An 18,282-nucleotide genomic window follows, 5' to 3' on the forward strand; every position below is an offset into this window, starting at 1 on the left:
TAATGATTAACCTAATATTTGTAAGTCAAAGCAATTATAGATTTAAAAAAAAAAAAAATGTTTGCAAATATAATGATGGATAAATGTTCCAATCCAACTTTTGACAGTAAAAAGTAGGTGATGGATTTGTATTTCATTTAATGTTTATGGATTTGTATTTCATTTAATGTTTATGGATGAAAGAATATATATATATATATATATATATATATATATATATATATTCTGTCATCCAAAAACATTAAATGAAATACAAATCCATCACCTACTTTTTACTGTCAAAAGTTGGATTGGAACATTTATCCATCATTATATTTGCAAACATTTTTTTTTTTTTAAAATCTATAATTGCTTTGACTTACAAATATTAGGTTAATCATTATAAATTTTTAAAAATTATTTTTTAAAAACATTTTACTGATGTACTTGGCTTTCCTTAACATTATGAATTATTTTAACAGATAATATTAATTTATTTGTGAAAAATATTCATCTATTTTTCTTGCCAAAAGATTTATTTTAACAAATTATATTGTAATGAAGTGTTTAAAGGCTATTTATAAAAGCTATTTATAAAACATAACATAAGCAATAAAAGTTGGGGAAATAATCCATAACTAAAATTTATTTAATAATTGAATTTTATACAATAATAAAGCTTTATGAAAATAGTTGAAATATTTATATTAAATATGTTTAATATCAATAAGCAGTTAATCTGTTGATGCATTTTTAAAATGCATCCTTTGTTTTTTATGTAAGGGCATCTTCATTTATTATGTAGGAAATTATCACTATTAATAATAAAAATTAATATCTGTGTATCTTATTAATTTACTAAGAATACTATTAACTTGAATGGTTAAATTTGACATGAATGTATATCTCATTATGAAATAGAAAATTGTATCTCATTAATTCTTTAAAAAATATTTAATTAAAAGAAATGACTTTTTTTTTGTCCTATAATTTCTGAAAATATTATCATTTAAAAAGGGTTTTTAGACTATTTAGCAAATATTTTTTTTTTTATATGGTGGGTAAAAATAATTTTCATTGTTGTCATTAAATTGAACCTAATACCAGTGTGTTTCACCAAGCTGTACAATGATATTATTTTTTTCAAGATAATGCCTAATTTAATTTGCTATCGAACTATAATAGCCATTTTCTTTCCATGAAACAGTTCTTAAATAAATTATCTGAACATTTTTTATTGCTCAATATATAAAGTTTAAATTCAAGCAAAACATGCCATTGATTTAGTTTTTTTTTTTTTTTTTTCTCATTCAAATGTATATAACTCAAGTCTATCTTCAAACTAGTTTTACTGTCATTCTTATATTTTCCAATAGTAACTTTCAAAATTTTTCTATTGCAATAAATTCTCATATTCAAAACTTTAAATATGAAATTTTAGATGATTTGATGTCTGATAAAGAGTTACATACTATAAAAAGGTTCTAGGGTTTTGTCTTAATATGCAGATATGGAGAAAATTGATCATTCATCTAATTCTTTCCTTTACTTTTTCTATTTATTAGTTGTGTACCAAAAGATATGAGCAAAATATGGATGTAAAATTATTTGTATAGTTTTTCAGGCTTTCACTAATGAGAAGAAAATCACCATTGACTCAGTAGTATTAAAACGATTTTATTAGAATGTTAGCAAAATTGAATCTATTTCCTGACTCAAGTTATTCACATTTCCTTTGCTTTTTACAATTATTTTGAAAACATTAATGTTTTATCAATATCCAATTATTAGTCAAAAGTAATATTCAAAGATCTGGTTCATTTTGTATTTCATTTCAGCTATAATTTTTTTATCCGGTCAACTTATTAAAAGTCAATGATTCCTTGAAATAAGTGGTTAATAAGTGTTAAAATAGTTTTTGCATCCTGAGCATCAAACAGCAACCTTTAATTAAATTAGATCCCTAAATTTTCCCTGACCATAATTGATTGTCTGTTTCTTTCAAAGAGCAAAGTTTTATAAGTAGTCGAGTCGATTTAATTCGGATGATTTTAACTTGTTCCCATATTGGGTACTGCCATTATAAAACTAAATATATATGAATTTTAATGTGAAAACAATCTAATTAACAAATCGTGCAGAGATAAATTTTCTAGCATGACAGAAAAATTTATTGTTAACACTCAAACATTAGCCCCTGATTAACAAACTGCATTCTGATATTTTTTGGAGGAACTATACAATGTACTGTAGAGTTTGATTTTTCTCTGGAGTTGGAAGTTACAAGCATTTTTCAAATCTATTTTTTTAGGTCAAGATAATTCAATGAAACTGTTTTTAATTCATAGGTTTTTTTCAGTATTTTTTTTTTTTTTTTTTGTTACGAATTTCAATTTAGTATTTTTATATTATAGTCGAAAGCATTTGCTTTGCTTTATATTTACAGATATTCAGTTTTATTTCATTTTGTAGTTATTGTACTTTAGATTTAAATCAAGGAAATTAAATATTATTTCTTACAAAGTATTTAGAAATTATTTATTTTATTGCTTTTCTTAATAGTGCTTTTGGGAAATAAGTCTCATTTTACTTTTCAATGCATCACACTTCACAATGATAATATCGTCATTTTGCAAGTGTTCTAAGTCATTGACTCTCTGCTGTTAAGTTTGATAATTTTGTGAATATTTAAATCAAAACTGTATTACAATGTTTTAATTCTGAATAGTCTTTAGAAATAGATAGTTCATTTTTGTATAAATTTCAATTTTCATAAAATTAATATTTTTCAATTTCAACAAATGGTGAAGATAAAATTTTAAATAATTATGCATTCTATATTAATACTTTAATAGAACCAAGAAACTAGTATTGTTGGTCAGCAAAATTATTAGCATTTAAACATGTATGCACTATTTGCAATCCTCGTCTTATGTTATACTTTGTAAGCAGAATGTTCATTTATATATTATTAGATTATGCAAGGCAAAGTATATGCTACAGTATGTTGTGGGCAATGATTCATACTAATTGAAAACCAAATCTTGATAAGCTAGTTTAATATCTAGACTTAGGTATGATTGTTCTAATTTTTTTAAAAAAATTATGAGCATGTATTAATTTTTTAAGGTAAAAAGCACAAGGAGAATAAAGCTTTAGCAATCATTTGATGCAATATGCATATTTTATTTTTGACATAACCAGTTCAAGCTGAAACTTGAAATATTTATGAACATGCATTGAACTGTTGTACTTATTGTAGGAATATAGCTTTTAAGAACATACAAGTATTACTAGTTATATTTTGAAATGGATAAAAAGTGTTATAGGATTTGTATCATTGCTTTTTATATATACTATAAGTATTTTTTCAAGTTTCTTAAAAAATAAATTTGGCATTGTTTCTGACAAACTGTATGACAATTCATTGCCTTAGTTCTTATCTTATATATTAAGTTAAGTGGTTTAATGATTATTTTCTTAAAAGAGTGTAAATTTTTATTATATTTACTGATGACATAGCAATGTTTTACTATGGATTCCTTGCCTTACAATGGAGCTCTTGAAAATAAGACTTTAAACATTTGTACAAAAAATGATTATATATTTTACATGAAAATATTCTAAAAATTTATTAAATCTTTAATTTATTGTTAATTACCAGATTTTAAATTTGCCATAAAAATTTTAACCGTGAAAAGAAATAGATGTTGTTTCCAGTTTGTTTGGAAGATAAGACTATTGCTTATATGTAGTATAGAGAAAGTACAGTAATCGTCAAAAAATTCGAACTCAAGATTTTGACGAATCTCCATATTTTAGGCCTCCCCAAGTTCGAAAAACACATTTTTTGAAAATGTCCGTCTATCTGTCTATAACAAAGCTTTGAGCTACACAGTTGAAATTCGGTATATGGTCTTTACATCAAATTAACAGATTTCTATCAAATTTTGAGTAAAATCTGATCAGAGAAAATCCGTCTGTCTGATTGTTCGAACACAAATTAACACAATAATTACAAAAGAAGATAGCTAGATAGAAGAAAAAAAAATCGTTATTCAGATTTAACATCTATAGTGTAGACATCAATAAAATTTTGAGCCAAATCCAACAAGGAATTGACTGTCTGTCGGTATGTGCTTTCAGAAAAATGTAAATCCGATAACTCAAAATGCAATTATTTAAATATATCAAAATTGGCATGGGATTTTGTGACTGCAAGTACAGTTTTCCTGTCAAATTTTGATTTCCATTGGTTGAGAAAAACGAGTCTAAAACACAAATTCGATTTTATTAGCGGCATGCCAGGACAAATCGTTCCAAAACTCGCCAATGATGATACGAAAGATTCAGTCAAAATGCTAAATTGACGCCAAAAGTTTATTTCGTAACTATTGTACGCCAATGCCATGTAAGGTATTCTCAGGGATGACACTTTTATGAGAGGGTATGCAAGAAAGTTTTGGAAATCACTCCTGCTAGTTTGATTGGCTTTGCTCACTATCTAACTGTCCATTTAAACGACATTAGTGTCTTCGCCAGCAGTATTTAATCTGATCTACATAAAATATTCATGTAACGATCTGACTAAATTTCATTATCTCTTTTATCTGGAATTTGTTATTAATGCTTCTTCTTGGATAATATGTTCAACAATGGAAAATGTGCCTGTTCTTTTATTAATATTAATATTAGTAGTATTGTGTCCGAAAATTAACATTCATTTCTTAACTATCAGGGAAAGGGTATTGGATTGCCGTGATCTCATATATGAACTCAAAGTATTTCTGTCATTTCACGATTTTGTTTAGAGAAAAAAGAAACACTTCATGATTGATTAAAAAAATTCCATCAAATATGGAAAGGTTTATGAAAAATTTTTTAGATGAAGTTTTGTTTCGAAGACGCATTTATATATCTATCATCTTATATACATATATAAAAAAAGTTAAATGTTGCTTAGAAAGTTAATGATTGACTATTCATAATAATTTACAATATGGACCATAGTTGAAAGATTTATTCTTGTTACTTATGAATAAACTTAAGTATTTTGCATTTTCTTCAATTAAAATTATATTCAAATAGCTAGTATTACAATTATTTCTTTCCTTGTAAATTTCATCATATAACACTTTTCTTGATCTAATGCTGTTGTATTTTCTGCAAGGAGAATTTTTCTCATCTTGTAAATAAATGCAAGATAAAAACTATTTGAAGTCATTACCTGTTAAGGAATGTCTTATTCTGATCTTTCGTACAATTTTCAGAACTTTGTGGTTAAAGTTACAAAATTTTGTATTTAAAGTTATAAAGACCAAGCTTTAAACTCTGGATCTTTTTGAAGATCAACTTATAAGTTTGAGTGATGTTTGCATCCAAAGCTTAAATTACCTTATTTTCATTTTGTGTAGAAAGGTAATGTTTGATTTGCCTTTTCTTTTCCCTCATCAAACAAATGAGGTATTAGAATTTTTATCAATTCGCAAAAGATTTGTTCCAATTTTCTTTGGCAGTGTTCCAGAAACGTAGTTCAGATTGTCAGTCTTTGGTTAGAGGTATCGTCATCTGACCGCGGTTAGCCCTACTGTTGCTTTAAAACGGGACTAAACCATACTTTGGTTAGAGATCATGGATTTAAAATCCGATTCTTCAGAGGATTTGCCATTTGTGCAAGTTTAATTAATGTTCTGTTCGTATGGAAATTTGCATTGGTAAGATACTTGTAAAGGTATCCCCCTTATTATTAACCACGGTTCAAAATTCAGTGATGCCCTCAATAACCCACATGTATCTTTAAATATGAATCTTACTTTAACAAATCAAGCCATTCAGAAACAAAGATATATGAACTTTTAAACATGTGTGAACTTTCCATCCAATCCAACACATATTTGTTGATTACTCCTTTTATACAAACATTTCTTTTTAATACTTTGTGGTTTTTGATGTAACAATTACTTGTGTTAAAAGCCTTGTGGAACTCTGCCACTGTGGAAGAGTGTTTGAACTATTGTTTCTTCGTAACTGAAGTTATGATTGTATCAAGTACGGTCGGCAGTGAGGCAAGGGGCTTGACCAGTGACTAGATGAGGTGCACTGTAGTCGTTGGAATCCTAATATACGGTATCCAGGATGGCATCCAACCATGACAACTTCTCCAATGTCGTAATGAAATTTGGTTGGGATAACTTGCCCGTTAGATGGTTCACCTGGAAATTCACAAGCCGCTTTACCTAGAAAAATAATTTTATATTTATTAAATAATTAAACTTTATTGTTATGTGGTATATATATTTTTTTATTTTCAATAATTTTCAGGTAAGGTTGTTAATTGTTTGGTGCTGAAAAACATTTATTTAATTGAATTCTGGAAAGAGGAAAGGAACTCTTAAAAAAAAACCAAACGACGCAAAATGAGCAATTGAAATGTGGATGGAAGGACATATAATTAGTGGGATCGATAATCAAAACCCATGTCTAGTAAATGAATTTCAAAGAATAGGATTGATTATATCAAGTATCCATTCTTATCATAGCCCAATAGATAATTTCTAAGTCGCTAGAGATAGACATATAGTTCCAGCTAGAAAAATGTTTTTAATGACGAGAATTATATTTTATGTATTTTGAGTCAATAAATTATTTCTAAAAAAAGTTACCGGGTTTATCTAAACATTTTCTGTATCTTATGATTAATTGGATTATTCAGATAGATCAGTAATTTAATGAATTAGTTAAATATTAATTGCTTTATCATTTTATTGATTATATTCAAATATTTAAAGAATCAGAAATTTAATTTAAGCTCAAGATAATTTTTTTTTAAAGTAATGAAAAATATTTTATTATAAATACCATTTTTTATAGCATTTTTTGCATTTTCTTATACTTTTTTCCCCTATCAATAATTAGCAGATTTTTAGCAAAATATATGTTTTATTGTATATTATATTAGGAAAAGATTGCACACCTATAATTTGGAAATATGGACAAATTGACACTTGCGTTCATTTGCGCATTTCAGTGGCATATTTAGTGCATCTACTGTTGTTAATAGTAGAAACTTGTTTGAAAAGAAACAACAAAGATAATCATAACCAAATGGAACTTCTGCTTACATTTTGGTGGAGATTGTGACCAAACTCCATGGTCTGTGCAAATAGCCACTGATTCTCCTACAATCACGTGGCCTGCATTGCAGGTGTATTGCACGAAGTCGCCTGCCAAGAATCTCCCAGTATCCAAAACACGGCCATTCACAGGTGCCACGGGAGGTCTGCAACTTATGGCTAAAAAATTTAAAAAAAAAAAAAATATTATAGATGACATGTTCAATTTCTATATGCTAGTTACGGTAATTTCTTGTAAACTTTTAGATTATTATTTAAGAGTTTATTTTTGTGCAAATTGATTGCGTTCTATATTCTGAGTGTGAGAAACTATTCATTGTATGTTGCAGAATAGTATCAATAGGATATTTTTCTGCTGTATTTTCATAAAAATTTGTGGGGTAAAAACAGTATATGAAGAAGAAATTGTACCAAATTATATCTTATTTGGAATATCTTTATTTCTTGATAGATTTGAGAAGTTAAATTTCTTACATTTTAGATGCCTAAGTTCTTATAGGCTGAACTATGGTAACATGTCAAACCTATCGGAAATTTCTGAAAATCGAGATACATGATGAACCTATTTATGAAGAATTGCAGAAAATGAATGTAAATGCATTAAAAGTATCTACATTATTGTGATCTGATTTGAAACCATTCAAATCGATTACTCACTTGTTGTATATAATGAATAATTTCTCTTCTAACTCTTGTGTTATTTATACATTTTTTTTTTTTTTTAAATTCCCAAGTTGTTTCATTTGCTTTTAAAAATAATTCAAGAAACTACAAATTGATCCCCCCCCCCTCCTTGGTGATACTATTCAGTACAAGAGTAAACAGAAAAACTTACGGTTGCAAGTAGGTGTGGCTTCCGACCAATTAGCTGTCTTCAAACAGTTTAGGAAAGGTGCGCCAGAAAGTTTAAATCCCGTTGGGCAGGAGAACACCACCCGTGTACCATAAGTCCTGTTCCTGGTACTCACTATCAGATGTTTGCTTTCAGAAACAAGAGGTGGGCATTTTAGAACTATAAAAAGATTGGCCATTTTAAAATTATTTTTTAATCTTATTAAAAAAGTCAAATTAACAATAAGCTTTTCGTTATTATGTGCGTTTAAATAGCCTCAAATATTATTTTAAGTATTCAGATCTGTAGATATATTTAAAAAGAATTTAGTTTGAGATACATGTAGCCGATATTTTGTGTGATTTCGTTCTTGGGTTTAAAATGATAATGGTGAATGATTTAGAATGATTATGTAATTGATTCTTAGGCTAACTTGATTTCATGGAACTTTTCCACATTCATTACATTATTCACCATTGGTCACTCGTAACTTTCTACCAATTGTTAATTCAAGTTTCCATTTTCTTTAAAAAAATTACAAAATTCGCTAAATTTTTTCTTAAACGACACTTAATTAAAAGGTAATGCTAAGATATGCTATTTTCTATGATCTAAATTCAGATTTATTGAATAAAGATATTGAATTTGATTCGTTCTATTAAAATCTTATTTTGATACTATCCCTATTAGCATAAAACATCGAACAACATTGTTACAATATTTTCCCGACATTGATCGGCATTCAAAATGTCGAATAACATTGTGATCGTAAAATATTTTGTGCTAATAGTGATGCCAAGGCAATTCAAATATGTTTTATTATATAGATATTGTATTTAATGTATTTGTTTCATGCCTCGTTTTGATGCTATGCAAGGACTTTTAAAGATTAATTAATCGTATGGTATTTAATGGTGCATGAACAGTTTTAAATAAACCGCATCAAATAAAAATAATCTTATTTTAAAAATCAGTATTCTAATTAATTTAATTCTTGAAGGATCTGAAGGATAATTTGTTATTGTAAATAGAAATGGATTTTTGCACCAATGAATAATGTAGATTTTATTTTTAAATCTATACTTATAATAAAGCTCAATGTGTGTGTGTGTGTGTGTGTGTGTGTTGGCGCTCTACAGGCCAGGTCATTTGACATAAAGCTACCAAATTTGGTACATGTATACCTTAGAGGTCGGGAATGTGCACCTGGGGTCCCTTTTTTTGAAATTTTAATTATTAATTAAAAACTAACTTTCCCGCCAAAAAAATCTTCCATTTTCCCCACCGCCAACTTTTCCGCCAAAATAATCTTCCATTTTCCCCAACGCCAAATGATTTAGGCTTTAGTTCTTTTTTTCTCCCAACAGTAATGAGGCTAGGGTTAAGATTTTTCGGCGGATTATTTCAAACGATTCTGTTTATTTTCTTAATGTTTTATGCATTTAAAATTAAACATTGTTAATTAATCGATCTTTCAGATTCATTCTGAAGTACTTTTGAATTAAAATAAAACAGAATAAAGGAAATTAAAAATTTCTAATCCGCATAGCGTTACCCCAACTGGCGTAGAAAAAATCACATATTTGCGTTACGTAACTGGGGAAGAAAATTCACGCATGCGCATTCTGTTCTGATTGTTACTATGGCAACCGTTATCAATGGATGATTTAAATTATTTTTGAGTTAGTCACATGCTTTTGTAAGTAAATTGTATTTATGTTAGTTATATATTTTTTGTATATGCTTATAGTTTTAAGTACATCGTTTTTTAAGTAGTTTTTTTAAAACCTGTTTTCAACCGTTTATTTTAAACGATTCGTTTTATTTTCTTAGTGTTTGATGCAGTTAAATTTAAACATTGTTAATGAATCGATCTGCTCATAATGAATCTAAAAAAATTTTGTTGACAAACTCTTGAGATATTGCATAAATTAAAAAAGATATTCTTTAGTGCCCATAAAGTTTAAACGCTGAGTGACTCTATTTTCAGTAATCAGATTATAAAAAAAATGCTTTGTTTCAGTAAAAAAATATTATTATATTAATTGCAGATTAATCCTTTACACTTTAATATAAAGCATAAATTCTACGAGGGGTAACAGAAAATTAGAGAGATACATATCACGTTATGACTGAAGGCCTTTATAATATTATGAGTGAATTATATGACTATCAAAATTTGAAGTTTTAAAATATTTTGCTGAAGAATCTATTAAAGTTAGAATTGCATAAAATATTTAATTATTAAAATTTTAACGAACATTAAGATTGGCGAACCGGCTGGTCGCCAAAGGCGGCTAGTATATATATATATATACATATATATATGAACTGAGATAAACATTTATGAAGTGCATAATTTTTTCTTATATTTAAATGTTATCGTTAATAGTTACAGCAAATGAATCGTTTGAATGTTATCAAGAATAGTTACAGCAAATGAATCGTTTGAATGTTATCAAGAATAGTTACAGCAAAAGAAAAATAAACTTGAAAATAAAGGAGAATTTTACTAATACCAGCGTGCTAAAATTATCGCACTGTCCACAAGAAATTATAAACTTGGAAATTCTCTTTAAAAGAGTGGTATTTTAAAATCTTTTTATTTCCTTTTCGATTTATTTTTATAGAAAATATATGAACCAGAAGAAATTGCAATGGAAATCAAACTGAAAAATGATATAGAAACGATGTTTTCACATCTTCATTGTGTTAGCTAGCAACGAGTGCGAAAAACATTTTAAATCCTTAAAATACAAAAATCTCATAACATATCTAAGAGGAGATTGCTTATCGGCAATGATGAAATTCAATTTAACCTTTAGGGAATATAAATGCTTTAGAAGCACGTATTCCTGTTATGCAATGAGAATATACTTGTGAAACATTATATATAAAAAAAGTTAATATCTTTTTTTTTTTTTTTTTTTTTTTTTTTTTTTTTTACAAAATCACCCGATAAAAGTTGTAAAATAAGTTAATAAATTTAAAACTAACGCGAAAAAGATGCTTCCTAGCTATTAATAGTAATGAAGAAAAATGTTTATAGCATTATGGTATTTCTATAGAATAGAACAAATCGTTCTGATGTCCAAAAAGAATATAGGGAGAAATAAATGACTAATGGTTCATAACCTTCGCATTTCGGCGCTTCATCAGACCACTGTCCAGATGCTTGACAGGTGATTTCTTCTGGTCCGACCAGCTCGAAACCTTCCATGCACGCAAAGCGAGCTTTACTGTGCATTTTGTTACCCTCCACGGCCATCACTCGATTATGGTCCACGGATTTGATGGCTGGACAATGGACATCTGAGAGAAAGAAAATGTTAGGATAGAACATATCGAGTCCATCAAGTTTGATATGTTATATAATAAAAATTAAAACTTGAAATAACACAAAAAAGAAATATCATTTATAAAAATATACTTTAATATATATGTAGCGTTATTGTATACATCTTTCTCCAACTTATTAACTTTAATAGTAATAAAAAACAGAAAAATAGAAAGGAATACAAAAATGCCAATTAAATATATATGAAAAAATATATTTTATTTGTATACATTTGGAAATGCATATAAAATATATATGTAATATTTTGTATAAATTTGGAATTCAAAATATTATATATATATATATATGACCAGACAGCATAAGGTATTTCTAAATAACTTTCTCTGGTTGAATCGGTTTGCAATTAAAATTATAGAAAGAAGAGAAAATAATATTTTGTAAACACAAATTTCGGATACTGACTCTTTGATGTTTTTCTACAAGCAAAGCACAAATTTGCATTATTGCCCCTGGTAGTCCTCAAAAAAGATAACTTTCTTTCATACACAGTAGCTAAGACGGACTACTCAGATATTATTGTTCTTCGTGCCGGTTTAACCAATAAAAAATTGTCACATTTTTTCTTTATCTTGGGTCTTTACCCAGTTCAGTGGAGTCAGTCACAATATCAAGAAGTTTTTGTAACTATTGAATTTTATTTTTCGTGTATTCAATAATTTAAATTAATAATCAGAGTAATTAATATATGTCACTCATTTTTATTTATTTATTTTTTGACTGCCTTCGATTATTGTTTTATTTAATTAATAATATTTATGAATTTATCTGTAATTTTTCAAAATAGTGTAGCATTTCATACTTTTTACCAGATTTCACAACCCATGTTCTTATAAAATTAGAATAGGTAGTATGTTTATTAATTTTCTAGGCAACTTTCGATATCAAAAATTATATTATTAAAGAAATGCTTTCCTCTTTTCACCCATGGTGACTCAATCCACTCGGGCATCTGCTATTTGTGCCATTTTGACTTGCTGACTTCGTTATCTTTTCAAAAAGGCTGTATAATGAACAGAAATTGAAAATACATCTCTAATGTAATTTATAGATTTAAGGTTTAATATTGAATAATAAATTATTTTAATTCCAAGTCTAAATAGGTGAAAAAGTAGTTACGAAACAAAAACATAAGAGAATGACTCTTTAAATTGTGATTTGTCAAAATCCAACAACATTTCATTGTGATGTTATCCATGAACGAAAGATTACTACTAGATATAGTTCTCAAATAGTAATTTGCATTTTAAATTACAGTTAAATTCTGTTATTCTAACTTTATTGCTTTAAAACTGGGTGAATTTCGAATGGCACCAAAATATCTATGTAGATTTAAAATAATTCGTTATAATGCGTTTCTAAAAAATGTAATAAATTTCAAATTATCTTTTTATTTAAAGATCTGTTTTTTATTGTAAATTTTGTAAATTAGATTATAATCTAACGCTCATTGTTTAATACTTATGGGGAAGCTATTCTTGCACAAGCATCATAACTTTGATCCATGATCAGATTATGATAACGATATTTGTGCTGACAACCTGCACTTTAGATCATAACAGTGGGAGAATGTTTCAGTCCTATTGATTCAACATGCACCTGGCTTACAAAAACAGGAGAATGTTTGATACAATAAGCGCCGAATTTGCGATCTTCCAGTCCAAAATCTGTGACAACCAAAAGGCCAGAAATTTGTTTACGATTCGTAGAACAGTGCAAACATTTCACGAAACGAACGCATTCTCTAATGTGTGAAATTCACGCATATTTGTTATTTCTTACAAATTCGACAGTAAGTATTGAGGTAGGATTTCATAAAATTCTTGTGAAAGATAAAACATTTCTTTAACACAGCAGCAATCGTCATCAAGCATAAACCTTGGGGTAAAATATCACTTGTCAACTCTAACAATCGATAAAAAGAACAGAAAATAATGTATAAAATTGAAAAGAGCGATTTATCATTCAGTCACGAATCATTAAAAAGTGAAAACGATACTGTCACTGAAAGTTGTTGTACCAGAATACTAGTACTTGTATACCCCTACTTTGGTAGTTCAGATCTAACAGAAAGTTATTCCAAAATATCATTTCGTATATTCATGGATGGTTTTTTTTTTTTTTTTCACTATATGGTGACAAATATTTTTCGTTGGAAGCTTTAAGTAAGGATATGTGGCATCTGAAGAGAGATTAAAGAGAATAAGCATGGTTTCGAACCTTTGACGACAATGTTCACTTCGTTGCTGATGTCGTGAGGAGTGACACAGGTGTAGGTTCCGGAATCGGAATCCTTGGCGTAGTAAATGGACAGGCGGAATTTCCAATTCTTCTCTTCAGCTGGAATGGCCCATGCACTTGGATACTGTCTGAAGAGGGGAAAATCAGGTAAAATTAGTCAAAGAACTACTTTTACGAAATAAGTGAAGTTTCGTTGATTTTAAATGCACATCCACCCACCCACACACACACGCATGCGCATGCACACTCAAAGATAGTGAGTCATATCTATATATGCTCAAATTGACAGATATTTTAAACTCTATTTTGACAAATATAACATATTTTTCAGTGGTGATCCGATAATTTAGTCCACTATGCTCCCGCTCTGAATGACTTCTGGTGACCGAATCTTACGCCGGTATTAAGTCGATGTCTTCTTCATAATTGACCTGAATGCTCAAAATTATTAGAACATCATCGGAGTTGAAAAGTACGACCAAGATCACTCTGCTATTTTCAATGTTAAATTTTTGGGGAAGAATTGTATTCTAAAATTATAGCGAAAACATTATTTTAATTGAGAAAAAAAAAACCTACTTGATATCAAAAACTTTATCTTGCAGTTTCATCTGCATCATGGCTACTGAAACATTCCCTCTGTACAATTCATAGTCGCTATGACCGTCTTATACTTCTTTTTCTCCGACTGCAACCTATTTAAACAAACATGGTATTTTCCTACCGGATATTTTTGTATAATTTCATATAAGCCTTTTACTTATGATTCCCGCCTATGTGTTAATCCTCTAAAGGTAATGGATAAAAATGAAAGTCTTAAATCAATAAAAATTGGCTTAAAAATGCAGTGTCAACTTTTTCTTCTGATGGTTTATCACTTATGTTTTAGGATCTCATAATATGGATGTTTTCAACTGAGAACATATTACCGGAATTTATACTTTCTTGATAATCGAAGTTGTGGGACTCTTTAATTCTGCTAGAATTATGGCTTTATACCTATTATAATTTTTTATACCTATTATATACCTATTTTAATTTATTTTTTATACCTATTATAATTTTTTACCTATTATATACCTATTATAATTTTAAAATTATATTTTTTTATACCTATTATAATTTTAAAAAAATCAATCTTGTTTGCAGATTTAATAATTTGACAAAAATAACTATGTTCACGATTTTTATTGGTGTGATAACACACATATAGGTACAAGCAATAATCAAAAATATGTGTATTATTAGTCTTTATGAAAGTAGCAGCATATTAAATATATTCTGTAAATCTGATTTTTTTTTCCGGTTTCATAGCGCAGTAAAGAAAGTTGAATATATGAGAAGGAAAATATCTCTTCAAGTTGACAATATCTGGTGCAGAATTTTTTACGGATCTATGATTTTATTGTAAAGACAGCATACCGAATATTATATTATTCATCAAATCTATATCTTTTTTTTATTTATCAAGTTGCTACATGACTGTTCTGTGCCAAAGACATGGTGACTATAAGTCTAAGGTATAAAAGTTTTAAAATGCTTCATGGTAAGTAACAAAACATGGCTGAAAAGGAAGTTAGAATTTATTATTTATAGTTATTTATTTTATTTATTATTTTATAAGTAAAAACAAGAAGCACATATATTAATCAAAAGGTAAAAAAAATAATAAAAAATATTTATCGATAGTTAACAAATTGAAATGATAAAATACGTTTTTGAAAAAGTGCGTTAGTATAATCAGTACTTTATATTTTGAAAGAATGATAATTTGCGATTATGGAGGTTCTATTTCAAATGGTAAGAGAGCCACTTTTCTTCAATCTTAAAGGGATCGTCAAAAAAAGGGGAGAGAGAAAAAGAAAGAGGACCAGGTTTCTTCTCCTCTCCTCGAAGAACACTGTCAACAGTTTTCAGTGTTCTTGAATGTGTGATGATCAGTAAAATTCCTTTGAAGTTCTTCATTAATCCGGAAGTTCTTTGAGTTCTCTTTTACCGGAAGAATGCAGAGCTGCGATGTTTAAACATCCACTCTCAAAGTGGCAATTCTGACATCCTGGTCCCCCATTCCCTGAATTCCAGTATCCTACGTTTCTTTCGAGCCACTTGTACAACTCACTGAAGAAGACCGATTTGCTTCCTTGTCCTCTTCATCAAGAATGCGACTTAGAGACAAGTGACTTTCACCTCTTCCCTCAACTAAGAACTGTATAGAAGGCTGTACTTCTAGATTAAAAAAGAATTACAAAAAGGAAGGAGAAATTTATTCATCGATAGACTAATGCCTGGATCGATTATGTCGAAATGCAGCCAAAATTGTACAAAACTTTTGGTGACAAATTAGTCTTGTTCTTTAATCATATTTTTTGATGTATCGGAGTTTTTAAAAAAAATAACATGGTCTTCATATTTGTGCCTACTTTCTTGCTTCTAACTGAAAAAAAGGTTTGAAGCAGGAAGATTCATCATTATACCAAGGTTGATTTCGTTGAATATGGCAGTTCTTTATTCATCTCGTCTTTTAGTGTCATCCTATATAAACATAAATGATATCAAATTTCCATAAAATAAATGAAGAAGAGTACCTTTGTGTTGATGTCCATATCCATTGAGGATTCCCATACTGTCTTTGAAACAGGCAGTCGATGTTAATTATAGTTCCTGGAAAAACGACAACCGATCCATTTTCTGCTAATCCAGCGTCTCCAGACACTACATGGTACAAAATAGTTGGAGGAGCTTGCACTACAATGAAAATAAAGATTCTTGATATTTTTATAATATACATTTTCATTGATATTAATATTTTTCAGCATTTTTCAGAAGAAATCAGTAAACATTTTGGTTAAAATAGTAATTTCAAAGAGTAGCTTGTTTTAAAACGAATATGGCAAAAAATTAACCATTTGGTTATCAAATTTAATTTTATGCTTTGATTCTAGAGAAAAAGTTGGGCTTGTAATGCTACTTAAAATGTTCAACCGAAAATATTTTCTCAAACTCCATAATTTATTCTATAATATAAAATAAGAAAGTTAATCAAACTCTTGAGCATAAAAAGTGTGCCGCTTTTCTTCAGAAAATATAGATAAATTGTATAGAGAAATAAATAGTACAGGATAGATAATTACATAGATAAATAGTAAAATATAGATAAATAATAAAGGGATTAAGTAAAAAAAAGTTTAATATTTGAATTAAGAAATCGACAGATCTGGTCTTTGATCTTTTCTTTAATGATGTCCAGAACTATAAACATAAAAAATATATTTAAAAAATTACAGTTTCATTTTTCTTGACATTATATATTATTTCTAAGTTAGTATATTTCACGAAATAAAAATATTATATCATTTTAAAAATTATCAATTGGCCGACACTGTTAACTGTCCAGAATCTTAAATACTATGTCCAGGCCAGCAGATCATATTTGCGATAGTAATGGAATAGATTAAAATAATTCAATAGCAAATTTTTACTAAAATCCAAAAAATGAAACTCACATGAAAAATTTCTGTGCATAGTTGTTGCCACGCAATAGGGTAAGTCTGATGTCCAAGAACCATCGTCACATAGCAGGGTGTCATTTCCTACGAATTTGTACAAACCTGGTTCCACACACCTAAAACGGACTTCGGTGTCGTGTGGAAGGGATACTTCTACATCAGGTGGTATGAGACGGTTTTCGTCAGTCACTCCTATTAACTCAGCATCAGTGAGACGGAGGGTGCATCGGCGCATTATTCTCTTGATTGGATTGCCACCTGAAGTTCAAGCAATGATTTATATATTAATATTGTAAAAAAACCCACATTAGCACTTCTGCAGTTTTAAAAGAAACGAAGGAGCGTGTTTTTTGCTTGTTGTTTGATTTCAATTTTAGATTCTTAGCTTCTAAACATTTCCAGTTTTATTATTATATTATACTATATTTCATGTTTTTTTTAATTATATTTTGAAGAAAATGATTACAATACGGTCTAAATCTCAAGCTTCAGCGCAGTTTATCCTACAAAAAGATCTTGTGCCAGAATAATATCCGCATCAATCATCAATATAGTAAAATCACGTGCAAACTTGATCAACTGTTTATAAAAATATAAATCAATTGAAATCGCTTTAAATCAAATACCTTTAAGTGTTTAGTCTAATTAAGATGCCAAGGTCGATCAGTGTGAATATTTTAACTCTGCTGATGCTTGCATACCGTCAGACTCCAAAAGGATAGTGGTTCTGCTAAATCTAAATTTGCAATATTCTGATTTGACTTGTTAAATTCAAAAAAATTCTCTGAGTTGTAATGGAGTTTGAATAAGTAGTTATTATTAATGATATTATTCGTTAATGTAGCATTTGAAATAAAAACAAGAACAATATGTTAAATTTTAAATAACGAAATAGCAAATTTTTATCAACATATTATAAAAGTTTAGAACAATGTAAATGATAGGTCACTTAATCATTTATAAGCTTTATTAATAAACTAAAAATTAAATTAAGCTTATTTGTTTTGCATCAAATTTTAATTTGCATACCTGGTAAATTGATTAATCAAATACAAAATAAATCATATGATTCCTTTAAAAAATTTTCAAAGTTATGATTTAATAAAGTGATTGAATCGCATTTTCGTTAGGAGCTGTTGCAATTTTATGAAAATTAATTTTCTCTCTTCTGCTCATTTCTATTAATTTGATAATGCACAATTTAAACACAGATGTACCGAAAGAAAGTGTTGTGAA

At 28.4% G+C, this 18,282-nt stretch overlaps 1 protein-coding gene across 1 annotated transcript in view; it reads right to left on the reverse strand.

Annotated features, from left to right (window-relative positions):
* Positions 1-5,818: 5,818 nt before the first annotated feature.
* LOC129969089 (locomotion-related protein Hikaru genki-like) overlaps positions 5,819-18,282 on the reverse strand; it is a 51,734-nt gene continuing 39,270 nt past the window's right edge. The window contains exons 4-10 of the mRNA XM_056083498.1: positions 17,044-17,304; positions 16,126-16,285; positions 13,520-13,668; positions 11,080-11,256; positions 7,948-8,124; positions 7,101-7,271; positions 5,819-6,215 (exon numbers count right to left, since the gene is read on the reverse strand). Coding sequence (XP_055939473.1) covers positions 6,013-6,215; positions 7,101-7,271; positions 7,948-8,124; positions 11,080-11,256; positions 13,520-13,668; positions 16,126-16,285; positions 17,044-17,304 — 1,298 coding nt within the window. The 3' untranslated portion in view covers positions 5,819-6,012. The remainder of the gene's footprint in view (positions 6,216-7,100; positions 7,272-7,947; positions 8,125-11,079; positions 11,257-13,519; positions 13,669-16,125; positions 16,286-17,043; positions 17,305-18,282) is intronic.

This window comes from Argiope bruennichi, chromosome 5 (genome assembly GCF_947563725.1).
Source record: "Argiope bruennichi chromosome 5, qqArgBrue1.1, whole genome shotgun sequence".
In the NCBI taxonomy this organism is placed as follows: Eukaryota; Metazoa; Arthropoda; class Arachnida; order Araneae; family Araneidae; genus Argiope; species Argiope bruennichi.